General features: G+C 45.4%; 1 protein-coding gene across 3 annotated transcripts in view; it reads right to left on the bottom strand.

Annotated features, from left to right (window-relative positions):
• Window positions 1–7,611: 7,611 nt before the first annotated feature.
• Polr3b (RNA polymerase III subunit B) overlaps window positions 7,612–17,270 on the bottom strand; it is a 108,271-nt gene continuing 98,612 nt past the window's right edge. For all 3 annotated transcript variants that reach the window (XM_027392506.2, XM_027392507.2, XM_035450816.1), the window contains 3 exons: window positions 16,690–16,803; window positions 13,891–14,064; window positions 7,612–8,858 (listed from right to left, as the gene is read on the bottom strand). In XM_027392506.2, coding sequence (XP_027248307.1) covers window positions 8,729–8,858; window positions 13,891–14,064; window positions 16,690–16,803 — 418 coding nt within the window. In that variant the 3' untranslated portion in view covers window positions 7,612–8,728. The remainder of the gene's footprint in view (window positions 8,859–13,890; window positions 14,065–16,689; window positions 16,804–17,270) is intronic.

Here is a 17,270-nt window from a genome sequence, read left to right on the forward strand (position 1 = left end):
CAGCTATCTTAGTATCTCCACAGAGAAGAGAATGATTTCCTGTTTGTTCCTGCTTATATTATGGTTCTGCCCAGCTATGTCACTTCCTGCCTGTCTGTAGAGACCTCCAGACCTCTATGGTTAGCTAATGGCAGTTTCTGCCCAGCTATGTCACTTCCTGGGATCTCATGATGACTCCTCTCTGCCTACAATTCCCAGAATCCTCCTCATATCCTAGTCCTACCTATCATCCTGCCTGGCCAATCAGTGCATTATTCCATAACCAATAAAACAAACATATACACAGAAGAACATTCCCCACAAGAAATGATCTCCGAGGGGTTGGAGAGATAGCTCCAAGGTAAAGAGCACTGGCTGCTCTTCCATTAGACCTGGGTTTAATTCTCAGCACCCACACAGTGGCTCACAACTATCTATAATGAGAGTTGATGCCCTCTTCTGGCATGCAGGCATATATGCAGATATATATGTATACATGATAAATAAATCTTTAAAAAATGATCTCTGAGTCAATCTGAGGGCTGGCAAATAGGTTCTATAAGGACTCCACTTCCCAGGAATCATGATAGCTGGTATTTATTGAATACTTATTTTGTGGCTTGAGCAGATTAATTGTGTCAGCCCCAAGTAATTATTATTATCCTATTACTATTTTATGTTTGCAGATGAGGAGACTAAGGAAAACTAATTTGCCCAAGATCACAGAAGGTAGACCATGGTGACACCAGGATTTGAAGGTGGTAGTCTGGTGGCTGAGTTCCTACTTGTGACCACAGCATGCTCTGGTCTCCCAGCTGGTCTTTGAATTCTTCTCCTCTTGTCAAGCCAGGGCAAACACAGGTTTAGTATGGATGGCTTTGAGTGATAGTGTTCAAAGGGACCCAGGCATGGAAAAGAATCACATGAGTGTATATTTGCTGTCCTTGATTTCATTTAGAAGGGTCCTGTGATTGCTGTAGCATCTGACACTGTATGAGGTCATTAGAACAATGCTCCCTGCAGACAGAGCAAGATCAACAACAGCCTCCACTTCATTTCCTGTACGTACATTTCTATGATGCAGGTACTGAGAGACTGTACACCTGCATGGACATGAGAGAGCCACAGTGACTAGGAAGAAAAGAAGAGCTGCTGTTGCCTGTCCTCCGAGGACCCAGTGATGGCCGTCATCTTGAAGTGCAGCCATCCTTCAGGTTGCTTATGGGAGGGCTCTTCTGCCACTGTGTGATGGTTAAGCTCAATTTTGACTTGCCTGGTGTGAGAAGTGCAGAGGGGCTGACTGAGGTGGTCAGGGAGGCCAGTCTTTGAATGCCAGTGAGTGGCACCATGCTGTAGGCTAGGCTCCCAGGCAGAGTCAACAGGAGAAATGGGAGAGCACGACAGGCTCCCACTGTTTCCTATCCACCATGCTTTGTTTGTCTCACCAGGCACTTCTGCTGCGATATATATATATATATATATATATATATATATATATATATATCCCGATGTACCATGCCCACACTTCTGAGACTGTGAGGTAAAGTAAGTCCTCCTCCTTAAGCTGTCTGTGTCAGCCATACTGTCACAGTGAGAACCAAATGACACCCCACTTAACCCTCTGGGGTCATTCAAGGAGAAGACAGGACTTTGTCTTTAGGTAGACCAGAGACTAAATAATTCCTGCTACAAGTCAGCCAGACAGATGCAAAGCTGAGGGCTGCCTATGTCTCTGGGGGGGGGGGTGGGACAAGACAAAACAGGATATTGGTTAAGATCTAGAACAAAACCAAGTCGGGGCAAACATGAATAAAAATGGAGTTGGTGACTGTCTTTTTATGTCCATAATGTTATTATCAGGTATATAAAAGTCCACTGTACAACAGGAATGAAAATTCACATAACAACCAACCTATGACCAACATGGTTTAGCTGCTGTCATCCTAACTGTGGTCTAAACAAGGAAACCTAGGCTCTCAATTCAGTTAAAACTTCCTGGTGGCGCCACTCTATCCAGAAGTGGGGCAGCTGCCAGTTTGAGGATAGATATATACAACTATAATTTTATGTGTTTTGTCTGAGTATATGTCTATGCACAACATGTATGCTCAGTGCCCAGAGACCAGAAGAGGTCACTGGATCCACTGGAACTGGTGTTACAGATAACTGTGAGTTGCCATGTAGGTAAAGGGTTAGGACCAAGGTTTGCTAGAAGAAGAGCCAGTGCTCTTAACCACTATAACTACAACTTTGCTATTGTTTTCTATTGCTTTAAAGTATAAACCACTTTTACAATATTGCCTATGTCAGTGGTTTTAATCTGGAGGAAATTTTGTCCCTCAAGGACATTTCTGATTGTCGTATCAAGGGCACCCTGTGAGTAGAGGCATGTGGTGTGGCTGAACATCCTACAATGGCAGAGGGCAGCTCCCCGTCACAAGGGGTTACCCAGTCCCAAATATCACTGGTACCTTGGTGGATGCACTTGGGTCTGTCTGGACATTCACATGTACAAAGAACAGGAGGCTGGTCCACTGCCTAGCACAGGGCAGGTGCTGCTCTGCATACTACCTGACCAGGAAATGGGGTGAGCATCCATCTTACTCCAGTAGGGGCCTGAAGTGGATGGGGCAGGTAGGGAGGCCGCCTCTCTTGAAGATAGGAGAAAGCTGGGGCTCAGCTTATTAACAGACAATTTAGGGCTCTCCCAGGACCCATGTCCTCACGTGAGCTGCTATCAACACTCACCATTCACTTTGGAAAGCAGCTCTAAGGTCACTCTGTGCTCCTTCAGTCTCAGCTACATGGAAGAGTTGAGAAACCCGAGCTTCAAATTCTCCCTATGTCCTAAGGAGGTCATGCTGGCACTGATGTGGAGAGGTAACATTGTCAGCCCTTCAAGGATGGGGATGGGGTGGGAAGGACCAGCTGGGGTGGAGCAGTTGAGAGCTTCTCCACATTCAGACAGGCTGTCATGTTTCAGGATGGCTTTCTGGAAGGGCTGGCAGCCCAGGTGGGTCATGGAAAGGAAACTAGGGGCTGAAGTCTGAAAATAGTAGGCACCAGGGAAGCCATGTGGCTGTTCCTATCTGCTGTTACTCTCTGCACAATGACTTCTACAGTAGAGCAGGCTGGGACAGTGTCAAGTGGGATTAGGGCTTCTGGGAGAGCAGGCCAGGCCAACAGGATAAACTGTCTTAATAAAAAAGCAAGGGAAATGGGCAGTTAGTTTCCAAGGTGTTTGAAAGGGTGCCTTGGCTGTACAGGCGTGTGGCATGTGCAGCTTTGCTTTTAGCTGGACCTGAAATTTTGGGTATCACCAGAGCCACCCACATGGCCACGTCTTTGTTTGAGCAGCTGGCTGAAACACTTGGAGAATCCCTGGCCTACAGCATCCCCACCTTCCAGGGCTGTCCCCAGCATTTACCCATGAAGGATGGCATTCTAGCTTCTGATGGAGTCACTATGAACACAGCAAAGTCATGTTACCACTCCAGTTCTCCTGGAAGTGAAATTCCTTCCTAGCCTCAGATTCAAAGAGTTCTGCACCCATCACTTGCCTTAATTTCCTCATAGCCCTCCTTGCCTCCATTAACGTGGATGGTTGGAAGTAAACCTGACTTAGCATTTATTGAGTATGGAATGGCAGCTATTACGTAGACTTGAAGCCTAACTTAGACTTGTGAGTGAAAAGTCAAGTTTCACAATGTTCTGGAAATTTCTACCATGATATCCAAAGTCACAAATTTGATTTCCTGAAGCCAATCTGTTAAGTGCTTCTGGAGTGTCGAGTTGAACTGGTAGCTTGGCTTTGGTAACAAACAATATACTTCTGGACGGCCACTTCTCACCCTGTTTAAAACTTCCTCTTCAAAAAACCGTGACTTTGATTTCTCACCCATCTTGGCTTCATGGCCTGGTGTAGTAAAAGTCTAACTTGCAGTCGACAAATGAAATACATGGTTTTTTTTTTTTTTTTTTTTTTTTTTTTTAGACACACATGGAGTCAATCCAGAGGGGAGAGGTGTGATTTTTACAGTTGCTTTCCTGACCATCCATTTCACAGCAGAAGGGGCTGAGGCCACGTGGAGGGGTCCAGCCACACACCCTTAAGTGTTCAGTCTTGTGTGACTCATTATTGCAAAGAAAGGTGTTGGCCAAACGGTGCCCATTATGTAGGACCCGATCAGGGACTTGTTTGAAACTGTGCTCACTGACTCCCCACATGGAAGTGTTCTGTGGGCTTCGTGAGACTGCCAGGACTCCAGTGCTGACAACCCCGCCCCCCCTCACTTTGATGTCAGTAGTAAATGGCTATTCTAAGCAAGCATGTTCTCTGACTCTATCCTGTCATTCCTCATCATGGCTGTGAAGCAGGTCAGCTTGAACAAATACTGTATCTAGAAATTCCACAGCTTCTGCATTTAGCCCACTTTCCAAAGAAGCTTGCTCTTGCCTGTGCTGTTTTACTGCTGTCTGAACTGAAGAAGCCATGGATGGGTCTCGGGACCAGTCACCCAGTGAGCTTCTATTCTTTGTGGGACCTGATTTAGGCCTGATGAAGTCCCTGGAACAGAATATCCTGCCAAGGCATGTGACAGAAAGGTTCCTATTCCCAATGAAAGCAGCAGACATATGTCAGCCTCTGTTTTGGGCCAGGCACACTGTCACATATAATCTTAAAAAGAGCCACAGGTAGTACTATTATCCCTCTATTCTCGAGATGAGAAAACTCGAGGAATAACGGCAGTTTGAGATCACAGTCATGAGGCTGAGCCTGCAGCCCTAACTGCTTAGTTACCTGGTAGGCTTTTAGAGAGTATTAAAGAGTAACATAAACCCAACGCAAAAGAATATGCATGTGTTTTATGTACACACCAGTGCAGTGCCCATAGAGGCCAAAAGAGGGTGCTGGGTCATTTGGAGCTGGAGTTACAGGTTGTTGTGAGCCTCCCAATGAGGGGGCTGGGAATCTTGACTGCTGAGTCATCTCTTCAGCCCCTGAACATCTAACTTGGGGAGAAACACACACACACACACACACACACACACACACACACACACACACACACACACACACACACACACACCAAAACAAACAACCTCCAAACAATATATGTTATTGACAGGGCCTCAGAAGCACCCTATGTTCAGGAGGATCAGATGTCCAGATCTCCCAAGGCCTGACTGAGCTACATGAGACCTGTTCTCCCTGCACCACCAAAGGCCAAAAGAACCAATAAAATATATAATCTTTGGGGACTTTTCCAGTAATTAATCTTTGAGATGACTGATAATTTTACATGCAGTAGCAATTCATTTTCATCATCATGTAGTATTCTATCGTGGCAACATACTGTAATTTATAGTATTGTCAGTAAGTAGGGGTTATGTAAAACAGGGCTATGACAATGCTACTGAGAACACTGACACACACACACACACACACACACACACACACACACACACACACACACACACACCACATATACCCCCCACTCACATAGTCACACACACCCACACCCTCTCACTGACACTTTCTCTCATACACACACATGCACCCACTACACACCCCCCTCAGTCACACTCACAGTCACACACCCCTGACACACCCCATTCTCACACTCACATACATGCTCGTATACACTCCTCCTCATTTTCTGTCACTCTCTCTCTCTCTCTCTCTCTCTCTCTCTCTCTCTCTCTCACACACACACACACACACACACACACACAACCCTAGGAATGAATTGCTGTTTTTTGTGACTGGGTTTGTAGTCACACATTTCCACCTGTGCTGCATGAACTGTTTCAAATACAGTGTGCTGCATCCAGAGAACAGCCCATGTAAAGAACTACTGTGATGCCAGACAAGTGGCACACTAACCCAGCGGGACTGGTGCCCTGGTAAGCGGTGCCCTAGTGGAGCGTTGAGTGTACACCAAGGAAAAGCCAGCTGAGGACTCCTCAAGGGGTTGGCTGACAGGAGCCCTTGTAACTAAGAAAATACTCTGTCACCCTGGCCACCCTACCTGTGGTATTCTGCCACAGCAGCCTGAGCTGACGGATCCAGGGGACAGTGAGAAACCCTGAGTCACTCAATAAGCTCTCCCTGTGCAGGATGTCAGCCTGTCCAGTCGGGTACCTTGGCAACACCGGGGATTTGTCTTTGCAGCTCTTTCACTCTTCTGAAGCAACCATGAAGGTCAGGGTCTTGGTGAGACTTCGACCTCATCCTGCGCCACTCCCAACCCGTGAAAAACCTCAGGGATAAAGTGTTTCATGGGTGGCCTGTAAGAAATTATACATCCTTACAAAAAATAAGATCTAATTGGTAGCTTTTAATGCAAGGGGCTTAAAATAACTTTAAAAAGAGCGAACTGTGGCATTTTGGTGTAAGTGCTGAAGGACAGAACTGGGATGCTAGGCAAGTGACCTACCACTGAGCTATACCCCAGCTCTGCTGTCTCTTTTCATTCAAGTTCTCTGACAAGCAGCTATTCAAGTGTGCTCTCTGGTAGTTTTCAAACAACCCAACTGCTTTTCTTTTACTGACATCTCACTTTAGATGCAAAGCCTTCTAAGTGGTGCAAACTTGGAGCACTCTGATTTCCTCCACCAGATGGGCCACAACTCTCCAGATGATCACAACTGTTCATCTGCAGGAGACACAAGCACTCAGCAGCATCTGAATTCCTAGAAAAGACCACTTGGGGTGAATTATGGATAAAGCCAAACAGGCCTGAAATTTCGGAGTTCTTGTCATTCCCTTGTGGTGATATGGCCTAGGAGCCCCCTGGCAACTCTGCCTCAGCTTCCTTGGCTGTAATAGGAAGCTAGTCACCCCAAAAAGTGCTTCGACCTTGTGAGTATGGGTCAGTGTGTATGGGTGCGCCTGCAACACCGACGGGTTAGCTGTGGTCAGTGTGCATGGGTATGCCTGCAACACCAACGGGTTAGCTGTGGTCAGTGTGCATGGATGTATTCTGCTCACAGACTGATGCCTCCTCTCCTGGACTCTGTTCCATTAAGAGCATATTCTGTTCCTTCTACCCCCAATACAGTGACTCCCGTCATCGGACCCAGTGCGGAGTGACACGTCCTGGTGCCCAAACACTGCCTACTCCTTCCAAAGGACCCAAATGTTCAGTGACAAGATGGTCCGTCACTTGATGGAGTTGGTAGAATCAAGATCACCCTAGGAAACAGTCCCTCTGACAGCAAAAGGAAGCACCCAGCACCAGGGAACACACCTCAGCACAGTAATCTGGATGGGACATCAATATGGAGAAAGGTGTGCCAGGGTAAGGAACAACTACCATTCAGGGGAGATGGCGTCTCCTCTGTCGTCACAATACTCATGCGGCTGCCCACTCACACAGCCTCCTCTGTTTGGACCGAGCAGCTGTTCCGACATCCACATCTTTGCTGTGAGTCTTCAGGTCAGTGACCAGTTTGTCTCTTGGGCATCTGCATCAGCCTGGGGTGAGAAGTGATCTGCCATTGTGGGGGCTCCCCAGCCTCTCTTTCACACTGAGGTTTGATCCTCTCAGTGCACAATACCTGTTAGTATTCTGAGGAGCATTTCGAGTGTGACACACTGAGAACACAGCCTAGACCATCCAGCACTCATTGCTTCTTGGACTCTCTTTTTTATTATAAATAATCCTTAGTACAAATATTTATCAGGCTTCAGGGCACACAGTGGAGAGAATGGACGATTAATACCCTGGTAGGAATGGAAGGGACAGGGATGACCAGGTGTCCACACATTGTACCTGGGTATCTTAGAGGTTCAAAATAACTGCAACCTGGTATTTAAGGAAGGACATTCTTGCAAGGCGGGCTGCACTGATCACAATCCAACAAGACTGAAGTCTCAGTGTGTGAGAGCAAGATGTAACTGCTGGCCCTCCCACGCCATACAGAGCCCTTGTGTTACCTGCTGCCCTTTGGGTGTCAGTTTACTTTTTCCAACAAATCTAACCATTCTTTGTATGTGTGTGGAGGCCAGGGATGGACACTGGGGGGGGGGTCTTCCTCACTGTCCACTTGAGACAGGGTCTCTCCCTGAACTGAAGTGCAGTCACTGGCTACACCATTGCTCAGTAAGCTCGGCATCTGCCTGTCTGCCCCTACCCCACCTCCACACTATCAGATCTGTACATGGGTACTAGATGCTATGTCCAGGGTCGTGTCCAGCTCTGATGTGGGTTGCTGGGGATGAACTCGGGTCCTTGTGTTTCTGCAATAGGTTCTTTACCGACAGAAGTAACACCATAGTCCCAGTTCAAATGATTCTTTATGTCTTCCATGTCTGATGAGAAACCAGAGTTCTGTTAACCAGAAGATGTCATGGGGAGTTTTAAGAAGGAAGGTTTTTCTATTCAGTATATTTTAAAATATAATAACATAAATAAACTCATACTGGTAAATCCAGTACTTGTGAAAGAAGGAGGCAGGAGGATTGAGGTGAGTTCAAATCCTGCGTGGGCTACAGAGTGAGATTCTCACTCAAAGCAAAAGAAAATTAACAGGAGTTCATAATCACTTTAGCTTGTGTGTCCCTGTGACTCAGCATGATACTGTAGTCTGTGGGGCCAGCATCTCCTGTGGCTCGAAGCTCTTGGTCAAGTTTGTTCAGCCAGCATTTCAAAACTCAGAAGGCTGCTCTTCCTCATCTCAGTTTCTCGTGAGTCCTCTGCTTTTGGCTGTACAGGGTGCTGGCCCTCAGTGACCCTACTCATCCTTACTCGTTGTACTTGGCCAGTTTCAACCTGGGGATAATGTTCATGGACTGCAACTCCTGGAAGAGCAGCTTGCAGGCATATGGGATGCGGAGGGAGGACACATGGCACGATGACTTGCAGTAGTGGCACCTGAAACCCAAGGCAACACTGGTCAGAGGGGTGGCAACAAAGGCCTGCACACAGTACTGCTACGTTCCTCTCCCCAAGCTGTCTATCACTGTCAGACATGTACTGATGGCTCAGAAAGTTAAAAGGAACATCTGTGGACACAAAATCAAGAATGATACAAACCATTCCCTGCAGTTTAAAAGTATGCAACTTTAGTCCGTTAACTCTCTTCAAAAGGGAAAACATTTGCTTAACACTGTTTTGAAAGAACCCCAGAAACTGGAACCATCAGGAACTGAGTGAGATATCTCACCGTTGGAAGTTTTCAGCCGATGCCACCAGCCACATAGTGTTTGGGGGCATCTCTACCATTTGTTCATTGAAACACACTCACCAGAAAAAAATTCAGTTCCTACCACCGAGGCATGTAAGGTCTGATGGAAAAGAAGCCTTTTAAATAGGATAGCAGCAGTGGCCTCAGGACAGGTCTAACAGTCAGTATTTATAGTAAGCCGTCCCCTGCAAAAACCTGAGAAATGTATGTATGTACACACATGCAAATATTCCCACTTGACCGTTACAATAGCCTGTGTCCCAACCAAAAACTAGTGACACCATGACAGATTCTTTGCCCTCTTCTGGATTCAGCCCTCATCTATGACGATGGAAGGTCCCTTGGGGAGGACGTGAATTATCCACCCAGGTTTTGCAGTAGAAGATGACTCAGAAGAGTGTCTACAGTGAGGCTATGAACAAGACCACAGAGCTGGAGCCTCCTCAGAAGTCCACTGGGCGGCTGGTTCACATTCTAGGCCATTTATACAGAAGAGGTTATAGTCATGCAACATAATGGCACAGACTCAGTCACTGCAATGGGAGCTAACACCCAGGGTCTCAAACAATCAACAGTTTGAAAAAACTTCTGAAAATGCAATAGTAAAGCCAGGACTGGAGAGATGGCTAAATGGTTAAGAACACTGGTTGCTATTCCAGAGGACATGAGTTTGAGTGCCACAGAATCTGATGTCCTCTTCTGGGCTCCACAGGCATCAGGTGAACACATATGCAGGCAACAAATCCATACACATTAAAAGGAGAAAGAGAAAAAACCAGGGGCAGGTGAGATGGCTCAGTGGGTGCTTCACCTAGTCTAATGAGTTTGATCCCTTGGTCCCACATGATGAAAAGAGAACAAAGACCAGATAATTGTCTGCTGACCTCTATAAGGTCCTATGGCATCTGCATGTTAATACATATATACAAAAATTATGAATAAATGTAAAAAAATGTGTATCTTTGGGTAGATATGGTGGTACATTCCTACAATCCTATAAGTTCAACACCCAGGATACAGAGGCAAGAGGATCGTTAAGTTCAAATCCAGCCTAGGCTGCATGAGGTCTTCTCTTCTTTTTGGATCTTTTTCTAGTATCAGAATCTTGAAAAGTTTATGAATTAAAAAGTAAGTAAAAATCAAAGAGTAAGAACAATCAGCCATGTTTCAAGAACACCATCACTCAATTATGGCCAGCAGTCATCTCTGGGAGGTGGGGATGTCTGTGCCTCCCACTTTTAACTTTGAGCAAGGGCTATTTGTACAACCAGCAAAATGCAGCTGCTTGCTTTCATGCACGAGTGTGTGTGTGTGTGTGTGTGTGTGTGTGTGTGTGTGTGTGTGTTATTTAATTCTACGTTTATTTGACGGTCTTGCTACAGAACCTTGGTGTGTCCTTAAACCTCCTATGAAGACCAGGCTGTGATTCCCTTGCCAACTACTGGTGCTGAGTAAGTGTGAGACATCACAGACTTTCTCCTTTTAAATTTTAGAAAAGCAGAGCCAGTACCCAGGATGAGAATTTACATGGTGACAATGACCTGAGGGACAGAACTCCCTGGGGGTGTTGGGTGGGGATGCATCATTACTGATGTTGACAGCAGAGACACATTAATGATGAAAACTTCAGCGATATAAAATTTCTTAAAAGACTGCCCAAAGATTTCTCTAAAGCATTAGAATCAAGCATGTTTTTAATGTGCCTGGTGGTTTTAAATTATTCAGGAATCACTCTCATACCACTTTAATTAAATTGAGGAAACAGACTGAACTGGAGTAACTTCTTCCTGTTTTTCCTGTCCTATATATTATGACTCCAATTTCAGTTAATCAAGTTAAAATTTCCATATTGTTGATTCATAGTCTGTATAACCAATTAATCTTAATATATTCATTCAAAATATCCCAATGTCGTGTGTGTGTGTGTGTGTGTGTGTGTGTGTGTGTGTGTGTGTGTGTGTGTGTGTGTGTGTGCGCGCGCGCACATATATATACATAAGCTAATTTACTCTATGGCTGAATAACTTGCACAGGTAGATACCTGACCAAGAACAATAAGGTAAACTGATCCCTAGGATTAAGGCAGCAAGAGGAAGCTGTGGCTGCACATGAGGAGCATTCGAAGTGTAGCATCTTTCATGAGCTAATTACCTTAATGGGGCTCTTTGGTGACTTCTGTCCTGGGTCCTCTGAGAAACAAGAGTCTTGCTGTAAACCTCCCCATAGCAATGCTTTACCAATGTGCAAGTCGCCCACGGGGTCCTACTCCAAGATACTGAACCCCTCTAATTACTCAGCTTCCATTGTGTGGCTTATTAAAGGGCAAGTTCCTCCAACTAGCTGTGGTTGCTGCCTCTCATGATAGAAAAATGACAACATCATTATGCTGCTCAGCCAGAGAGACGCACATGAAGAGGCAGCCAGACTACAGAATATGTTAGGATTTTTTCCTGTTGGCAACAGAGTATAAGCAGGGGCACTCAAAGCAGACATATGGTGTCTTAAGGTCTATGTAGCTCCAGATAAACATCGAAAAACCACATAACCTGATCAGGTCCTTTCAAAGGATAGCACACTGACCCCTTGATCAGGGCTGCAATCAGGCAAGTTAGACACTAGATGGAAACAAGGCGGCAAAGGAGGCAGAGGTTTAACTGAGATAGTGTGTCCAGCCTTGTGTCAGGTGTCCCGAAGCACCGAGCAGGGAGACAAAGGCTTAGGCCTTGGGAACCTGCTTTACTGTTTCCTTTTTCTTTCAGAGGAGGAAAGAAACACAAGAAAGAAGAAATGAGAACTCTTGTGCCAGACTGGAAGGTTTAAGTATGGGGAACTAGGCCCCAGGCCGCATCCTATTATGCTATAGCTCTGTCTCTCTCCTGTAGTTATATATAGCCCACACATGCTCCACATGCATTTCAATACACAAATGGACATCCCAGGACTGAACAAACCCCACCTCACTGACAGAAGAAGGGCTAGGCTTATTCTCATAAGAACAGCACCATCTCTGTAACTCAGGTAAAGAATGAACTAAAAGTGGCCACCTCTTCCATTAGTGTCCAAATTAGCGATTTCTTCATAAAAAGAATTCATCGATTCATCTAGACCCCAATTATAAAATAACCTGCTAAAATGTTTGTCACAGAGATAGCAAGTATATACTATGCTCTAAGAAGCCATCCACCCATGATTCCATCCATGTATATGACTGTGTGTGCCTGTATATGTCTGCAGGCATGTGCATGCCACAGTGCACATCTGGAGGTCAGAGGCCACTTGGTGAGATTCCATTCTTTCCTTTTCCCACATGGCCCTGGGGATGGAACACGCCATCAGGCTGGTGCACACCTTTACTTTTTTTTTTTTTTTTTTTGGTTTTTCTAGACAAGGTTTCTCTGCATAGCCAACTCACTTTGTAGACCAGGCTGGCCTCAAACTCACAGAGATCCACCTGCCTCTGCCTCCCGAGTGCTGGGATTAAAGGTGTGAGCCACCACTGCTTGGATGCACCTTTACTTTCTAAGCATCTTGCAGGCCTATCTTCTGCTGAGTCCTGACCTGCTTGACCTAACCAAGAAGTGGCAGCTGATTCAGGCAGCAGGGTGAGGCTGTGTGGAGAGAGGCTTTGAGGAAAGCTGATGAGGGAAAAGCAATGACTGCTCATCTAGCTTCACACTGTTCTCTCAGGTGGGTTCCCATTTGAGAAAGGGACTCTGAGTAGGGTGGATGAAGGGGGCAGGGTATCATGGCTATTTCCATCCATGGAATGTCTATCTTAGACACTGTGAGACCTTGCCTCTGATAGATCAGAGGGACCACAGGCTCTGTCAGCTACATGGGTACTACAGGGCTTCAGATCCTGATACCCCCTAAGCAGATCTTTTTGTTCTCCAGTAGCAGTGGAGTGATCATAAGCAAAAAAAAGTTCTACAACTACACAACACCAACAGTCCAGGGAGCACCACCCACTAAGATGGCCTTTAGACACCAGACTGTACATGGAAATTAAAAACTTTATAAATTACATAATGAACTTATTGGCAATTCTACATTTTTCATTAAGCACCTACTAGGTGCAAACTGGAGAGTGCATCAATGAGACACAATAAAGGAACAGCCAGTATGTCTCCTGCACTACATTACTTCTATACCCAGAACTGCATCTGATACAGCAGACACGCAATGCATGTTGGGTGAATAACTGAGACGAGATGCTATCTGTACATCATAGAACGTACAGTCAAGTGTACTTGCCATAGGTAAGGGGCACAGTACACACAACAGATCTTTGTCCTAGTTTTGTAACTGTAAGATGTGGGGCAATTTTGCTTTTGGGGTCCAAGATTACCAATAACAGATCTTGATACAACTTCCCCTAAGGAGTTTTTGATTTTTTTTTTTTTTTTTAAGTTGTAATTCTTGTTATAGATGTTGGTAAGCTACCATGTGAGTGCTGGGGGAACTGAACCCAGGTCCTGGAGCAATGATTACTGAGCCATCTACAGTCTGTTCTACTTAGGAGCTTAAATTATAGCAGTATAAATACAGCATTAAATACAACATACAAACACCTACCCAAGGGATGTATGGACAAGTGTTGGCACACATGTGATCACAGGCAAAGGCTGCAGAGTATGTGGGTCTGGTTGAGGACAGTTCTTGGGCCATTATTCTAGACCAAGGGATGTGGACTAAGAGATGCAGTATCTATCCACTTACCAGCCAGAATATCCCAGGAGTCCACACTGCCCACAGACATCAACCTCAAAGGCATCACTTGAGATCATTAGTCTCTCCAGCAAAAGCATGCTTGCTCCATAGCCGATTAAACAGTCGCGTTCCATTTCTCCAAGACGCAAGCCGCCATCACGAGATCGTCCTTCAGTGGGCTGCCTTTGTAGTAAAGGAGCAGACATGCATTAGACATGGAAAAGAGCTGTAGCGCCTCAGCTGACCAAAGCAAGACTTTGGAGCAGGCGCTCCCACAGCAGAACCACACCAGACAGTGACCTGGATTGCTCGTTTCTCCCAAGAGCTTCAAAAGAGTAAACTAGTGGCTATCATTATCAGACAGTATACCAATGTATTGTTTATTAACACCCTCAATACTAGTGTTAGCAGTCATTACTCTCACATCTCAGTCATTGCTATTAGGCTGTATAGCCTTCAAATCAGAGAGCAATGCCTGAGTATTTTCAGAGACATCTCAGTTCTCAGACGATGGAAGGAACTGGGTCTCCAGCAGCTCCAGCAAAGGCTCTGTGCTGCTTACTTTTTGTCAACCTGCTGAGAACCTAGACCCACTTGGGGAATATGGACTGTCAAATGAAGAGCTGCCTCCACCAGATGGGCCTGTGGGCATGTCTATGGACCACTTGTTTTTTTTTTTTTTTTTGGTTTTTGGATTTTGGAGACAGGGATTCTCTGTGTAGCTTTGGAGCCTATCCTGGCACTCGCTCTGGAGACCAGGCTGGCCTCGAACTAACAGAGATCCGCCTGCCTCTGCCTCCCGAGTGCTGGGATTAAAAGTGTGTGCCACCAACACCCGGCCTCTGTGGACCACTTGTATTTTACTGCTGACCGAGGTGGGAGAGCCCAGCCTGCTGTAGACAGAGCCATCCTGAGCCGGTGGGCCTGGACTGTATAAGGAAGGTAGCTGAGCACCCAGCGGAAGCAAGCCAGGAAGCAGCAATTCTCTGTGATCTGTGCCGTTCCTGCCTGGGCTCCCCTGGGCATCATGGCAAACACGGTGCCTCCCAACATACATGGAAATGTTCATATTGCTTTTGTTATAGCTCGATATTATTGGGAGAAATCAAATGAAGAGTAGAGTACCTGAAGAAAAAGCTACAAATAAAAAGGTAACTAAAAGGTCTGAAGGGCACTCTGTAGAGGAAACGTCACCATGAGCACAACCTTGGCATTTTTATCTGCTGGTAGACACACCACCACATACACTCCCTCCCCTGAGAATGTTAGTGAAGGTGGTTATCTACATGTGGGCAGACTCCATGCTTGTATTTCATCTGCCGAGATAACTGACTCAGAAGGAGACAACACTTGGCCCATAGGGTCTCACTGCTTAGGCAATAACTACCTTGAGAATCTTAGCTTTTCTTCCCTTTTTGTCTTCAAAAACATTTTAAAAAGATTATTCTATTTTATGTATGAGTGTTTTGCCTGCATGTATGTGTACCACATGTGTGCCTGGTACCTTCGGGGATCAAAAAAGGCATGGAATCCCCTGGAACTAGAGTTATGGATGGTTGTGAACTACCATGTGAAGGCTGGGAATTGAACCCAGGTCCTTTGCAAGAGTAACGAGTGCTCTTAACCAGACCCTTTTCAAGCATTCTGAAGCACATACACACATACACACCTATGACTTCAACAGGTACTGTTGAAGTTTACAAAAGCAAACAGTGGCACCCCGTTTTCCTCCCCTATACAGCTAACATACTCAGTAAAAATGAGGGAACCAGAGATTCAGACATCTGTCACGTGGCTGGCATTTGGCCCATATTCACTAGCACTCTGTGAGGTAGGTGCAATCATCTGTGACAAGGACTTACAGGAGAGACACGATCTGGAGGCACCTTACTCATGGAGCTACCTCACCAGCCTGTGAAGCAACTTTATTTTCCCCAATATCTTTTCTCTGCATTGTGAACCTATGAAAACACATCTACAGATACAGAAGGCTGACAGCAGTTCTAAGCCCCTTTCCACTGAATTCCCCCTTTTCCAGAATACAACACTGTTCTCCACAACACTGACAATACGCTCTGAGCTGATAGGACTGTGGCTATGCTGATCCTTCCCTCTTGGAATAAGAAAGCATTTACCTTATTTTCAGGTTTTACAGGAGCTTACAGCTGGGAACTTTGGAATTTTAGAGAAATTCTGAATTATTAAAGACCATGGAACTTTTAAAAGTTGGGATGTTTAATATTGTGATAGTGATATTAATATGACATCCTGGAGACAAATGAGAAACAAAACATTATAGTTGTGTTGAGTTCACAAGGGATCAATTTTCTGGCTAGTTTTGTTTCCAGCATGACATATGCTAGAGTCCTCTGAGAGGAACGAACCTCAGTCAAGAAGATGCCTCCTTAAGACTGGCCTGTAGACAAGCTTACTGGACATTTTCTTGATTAACGAGTGATCATTGTGGGTGGTGACATTCCTAGGTAGGTGGCCCTGGATTCTGTAAGAAAGCAGGCTGAGCAAGCCATGAGGTACAAGACAGTAAGCAGCTCTATGGTTTCCGCTTCAGTTCCTGCCCTGAATTCATGTCCTGGCTTCTTTCTGTGATGGAGTCTTAGCTAAGAGTCATAAGAATTGCTTTTGGTCATGGTGTTTCTATCAATAGGAAGTACTAAAACAGTGTCTAACACACCCACATTTAGATATCTTAAGGAAACAAAACCTTTTCCGAGACTATTTATCTCCACAGACAAGTATATAATGCTTTGACAGCAGCATCAGCTTTTGTCCCCCAAGGGCATCTCTTACCTGGTAAGAACAGCTCGTGGTCCTCGGGCCCGGGCATGCATTTTATCCAGTACCATGTGTTTCAGTTTCTGATAGTACACAGGTCCAAAATAGATGTATGCTTCTAAGGGCTCACTGAAAGTAAAGTCGGCATTGTTGGGTTTAACAAACAGAGTTTGGATAACTCAACAGACAGCCTTCTCAGGTCTCAGCAGCAGCAGGTCCTTAATGTTTTCTCAGAGACTTATGACAACGGTATGAGGACAATCTCCAGTCTATAGTGAATGAAAAGGCTAGACCAAAACCATAGAAGCACTACCACTATATGAGCAGATAGTGTTCTCACAAGAAATAAGCTAGAAACAGGATGACCCTCTTCACTGCCACCTGTTTCATCAGGACAACATTTTTTCTTGGTGTTCTGGCTGATCTTGCTTCTACTCTCATCACTAGACAACTGGTCTACCATAACAATCCAGGGAGATTCCTCCTAAACTGGAAACCTTAACAGGTCATTCTGCTCTAAAGTCCCCAGTGTTTTTTTCTGATATTCCATGTGGCTGTCATGTCAAATACCCTGGAGCCTCTGCCTCAAGACTGCT

Source organism: Cricetulus griseus (assembly GCF_003668045.3).
Source record: "Cricetulus griseus strain 17A/GY chromosome 1 unlocalized genomic scaffold, alternate assembly CriGri-PICRH-1.0 chr1_0, whole genome shotgun sequence".
In the NCBI taxonomy this organism is placed as follows: domain Eukaryota; kingdom Metazoa; phylum Chordata; class Mammalia; order Rodentia; family Cricetidae; genus Cricetulus; species Cricetulus griseus.